At 47.2% G+C, this 4,259-nt stretch overlaps 1 protein-coding gene across 1 annotated transcript in view; it reads right to left on the bottom strand.

Annotated features, from left to right (window-relative positions):
* The window catches only part of CFDP1 (craniofacial development protein 1), a 184,496-nt gene extending 184,097 nt beyond the window's left edge, over positions 1–399 (bottom strand). The window contains exon 1 of the mRNA XM_011946006.1: positions 162–399. Coding sequence (XP_011801396.1) covers positions 162–225 — 64 coding nt within the window. The 5' untranslated portion in view covers positions 226–399. The remainder of the gene's footprint in view (positions 1–161) is intronic.
* Between the last annotated feature and the right edge of the window lie 3,860 nt (positions 400–4,259).

Genomic DNA, 4,259 nt, shown 5'->3' with positions numbered 1-4,259 from the left:
CGGGGCGGCCGAGGATGAGGGGCCTGAAGGAGCGGACGCTCCAGAACGGGCGCCGCCGGGACCACCTGGGCCAAGGGGCCGACGCCCGTGGGGGCAGAGCGCGCCTCACGTGAGGCGAGGGGCGGGGCAATCCCCTTCTCGCCTCAGGCGGAATCGCTCACCCGACGGCACGTAGTCCTCGTCCTCCTCCGACGTGGAGAAGTCTTCGGAGTCGAATTCCTCCATGGTGCTGCCGCTCGATGCCGGTCAAACTCGCAGGACCGCAGCAGCTGCCTCCAACGGCAAAGCTCTAGGGAGAGACCATAGAGCCCTGGCAGCGACGACGGCAGCTAGGGCGGCCCCGACAGCGCTTTGCACATGCGCAGAGTACTACGTGGTTTCCTTACGACACTTCCGGCCGATGCCTGCGGGCTGGCGTCCCTGAGGCCCTCACTGGGAGCCCGAACCCGCCCGGACGTGGTGCATGCTGGGACTTGTAGTCTTCGGCACTGCCTCGCCGCCTTCATTTACTAAATTTGCTTAAATAAAATTACATATCTGTGGAAATACAGGTGACCTTCATTAATCATTAGTTCGTAATGTCAAATTCACTTATTTGCTAAAATGTATTTGTAACCCTAAAATCAATCATCACGGTACTTTCTGGGTTTCTTCCCGGGCATGCGCAGAGGGTGAAAATTTGGAGTTGGCGGAGGTGCAGGTCCCCCAGCTGAGGTTTGAACTAGGCAGAAGACCCGCCTTCTAGTTGCACCTCCCGTGCTGTAAACAAAGAGTCCTTTCCGCAGTCTGTTTACTAACACTTTTTTTTCTGCTTTTTGTGGGTGCTTTTGCTGTTTAAAATGGCCCCCAAGCGTAGTGCTGAAGCTCTTACCGGTGTTCCTAAGTGAAAGGAAGACAGTGACGTGCCTTACGAAGAAAGTCCGCGTGTTGGATAAGTTCCGATCAGGAATGAGTTACTGTGCTGTTGGCAATGAGCTCAATGTTAACGAGTCGACAATCAGGTACATCAAGAAAAACGAAAAGGAAATTCACCGATCTGTCTGTGAGGCCGCTCCGGATAGTGCTGAAGTGACCTACATCGTGCGTGATGAAGCTATGGAAAAGATGGAAAAGCGGCTAAATTTGTGGATTCATGAGATGTCGACCGATTAAAAGAAAAACGTAGTGGACAGCACTGTTGTGAGGCTGAAAGCCAAAGATATCTATGGTCACGTTAACCAGGGTCAGAGAAATGCTAAACCTTTCTCGGCGAGTGCTGGCTGGCTCGCGCGTTTCAAAAGGCGATACGGGTGAAAAATGTTAAACTTGCTGGTGAGGCGAGTTCTGCAGATCAGAAGGCTGCGGAAGAATTTTAAAAATAACTTGCTAAGTGTTATATAGGAAAAGGGTTATGTGGAAGAGCAGGTTTTCAATGAGGATGAGACTGGCTTATTTTACAAGGATGTTGGCAAACGAACCTACATAATGCAAACGGCCTCCAAAGCCCTTGGCTTTAAATCATGCCAGGATCATGCACCCTTGTTATTGTGCGCCAATGCCAAGGGCGACTTTAAGTGCAAACCCCTAATGGTGTACAGAACCCCAAATCCACAAGCACTTAACGGGAAATAGGGGAACCGTCTGCCAGTCCACTGGAGTTGGAACAGAAAAGTGTGGATGATGTCCGATTGGTTCCACAGCTGCTTCATCCCAGAAGTTGAACACTATCTCCAGGGCAGAAACCTTGCCTTCAAGGTTTTGTTTGTTTGTTTGTTTTTTAACGGAGTTTCGCTCTGTCACCCAGGCTGGAGTGCAGTGGCGCGATCTCGGCTCACTGCAAGCTCCGCCTCCCGGGTTCACACCATTCTCCTGCCTCAGCCTCCCGAGTAGCTGGAACTACAGGCGCCCACCAGCATGCCCGGCTAATTTTTTGTATTTTCAGTAGAGACGGGGTTTCACCGTGTTAGCCAGGATGGTCTCGATCTCCTGACCTCGTGATCCGCCCACCTTGGCCTCCCAAAGTGCTGGGATTACAGGCATGAACCTGTAATCCGCGCCCGGTGCCTTCAAGTTTTATTAATTTTGGATAATGTGACAATCCATTGCTGCAAAGAACTTGAAAATGCACAACCCAACATAGTTCTTTTTATGCCCCCAAACACTAAGTCTGTCATTCAACCCCTCAGTCAGGGCATAATAAAAGCGTTCAAGGCACACTACACAAGGGAGCTTTACATGAAGGCCTGTGAGGCTCTCAGGACCAAGAAGGAAACCGCCATGCTGGACTATTGGAAATCAGTCACTATACTCAACGTTATTGATTATGTCGGCACAGCCTGGGAGCATTGGTCAGGCTACTGTCAATAACTGTTGGGAAAATGTTTGGCCAGACTGCGTGGAGAATTTTGAAGGCTTTTAAGGTGTTACAGAAAATATAAAGAACAGTGTCAGAGACATAATGCATATGGTACAGCAGATAAGTGGAGAGGGCTTTGATGACATGAAGGAAGGAGATATGGAGGAGATTTTGGCAGAGAAGGCAGTGGAACCAACGAAGACCTGGATGAGGTGGCAAAACAAGGCATTGGAGTTGATGAAAAGGATGGCCATGAAAGTCGGCCGGAGACCTCCAGAATTGTCCCTCTCACAGCAGCCAAAATACTGGAATGGAGTTCTGCCTTGGAAAAAACTTTTATCGACATGGAAGAGTGTGACCCTATGCTTGATCCAAGCCTCAAATTTAAGCGCCTGGCCTCCACTGCGTTTGCCCCTTATACCGAGATGCTTCAAGATTTCAGGCAGAAAAGCCAAGCAGGCAAGGCTAATGCAATTTCCCAAGCCAGTTTGGGAGAGAAGATTGCCCACTCCTTCAACAAGTGTCAAGAGCCGACTCCTAAGGTAGAAATGCCAGTGTTTCACCTGCCACCCTCTTCGTCTTCTGCAGAATAAATTTCACTCACCCCTTCCCTGGTTTCTGTGGCACAAGCCAAGGTCGAGAGGTTTAACCACATTGTGCAGCTCCACCAACCATAAGATTTTAGTTGATATTTTTATAAAACTTAGGATGCTCCATCTTTTTCACTTTATTTGTGTATTGCTGTACTGTAGGGTATACAGTATGTGTGCAAAATAGTGTACATGGTTACTGTGGGAACTGTATGGTGTGTTATGCTGTTTGTATGGGTACTATATGTGTATACTCTGTGTGTGACAATGAAAAGGTAGTACAGGCCGGGTGTGGTGGCTCACACCTGTAATCACAGCACTTTGGGAGGCTGAGGTGGGCAGATCACAAGGTCAGGAGTTCAAGACCATCCTGGCCAACATGGTGAAACCCTGTCTCTACTAAAAATACAAAAATTATTTGGGCGTGGTGACAGGCGCCTGTAATCCCAGCTACCAGGGAGACTGAAGCAGGAGAATCATTTGAACCTGGGAGTCAGAGGTTGCAGTGAGCCGAGATCATGTCATTGCACTCCAGCCTGGACGAAAGGGCAAGACTCTGATTCAAAAAAAAGTAGTACAATCTCAGTACACTAGAGTACATTACACCAAACTACTGTCATTGAAATTTTATTGTAAATACTGCAGATTATTTCTAAGAAATACATATTAAATAAGGTGTCTTTGAACAGAAACACACATAAAACAAAGTTACATACTGATCAGTTGACACAAATGTTGACCAGAGGTTCACAGGAGCCTAACTCTGTATTTCACCCAGAAGCCATGATTCAGTTTTTGCTAATTCAATGTTCTCGACAACTTTATAGATATAACTACTGTGAATACAAAGAATTGACTATTCAGGAATGCAGTTATCATCCACACCAACCCTTCAAGTTAAACCATATGGAAGTGCAACCATATATAATCTTTACCATTTCTTCAGATTAAAACATTTTAATGATCTATTTATGAGGTAACAATCAGAAGCAAATTCAGAAGAGACATCAATGACTACCACACTATTTGGTTTTGTTTGTTTGTTTTTGAGATGGAGTTTTGCTCCCTGGTTCAAGCAATTTCCCTGCCTCAGCCTCCCAAGTAGCTGGGATTACAGGCACACGCCACCACGCCTGGCTAATTTTCTTGTATTTTTAGTAGAGATGGGGTTTCACCATGTTAGCTAGACTGGTCTCAAACTCCTGACCTCAGGCAATCCGCCTGCCTCGACCTCCCAAAGTGCTGGGATTACAGGCGTGAGCCACCGTGCCTGGCAACTATTTGTTTATCCTATATACAGATACGAGTTTTTTTTTTTTTTTTTTTTGAGACGG

Source organism: Colobus angolensis, unplaced genomic scaffold (assembly GCF_000951035.1).
Source record: "Colobus angolensis palliatus isolate OR3802 unplaced genomic scaffold, Cang.pa_1.0 Scaffold248, whole genome shotgun sequence".
In the NCBI taxonomy this organism is placed as follows: domain Eukaryota; kingdom Metazoa; phylum Chordata; class Mammalia; order Primates; family Cercopithecidae; genus Colobus; species Colobus angolensis.
The sequence above is the reverse complement of the archived record's forward strand: the minus strand, read 5'-3'. Positions and strand labels throughout refer to the sequence as shown.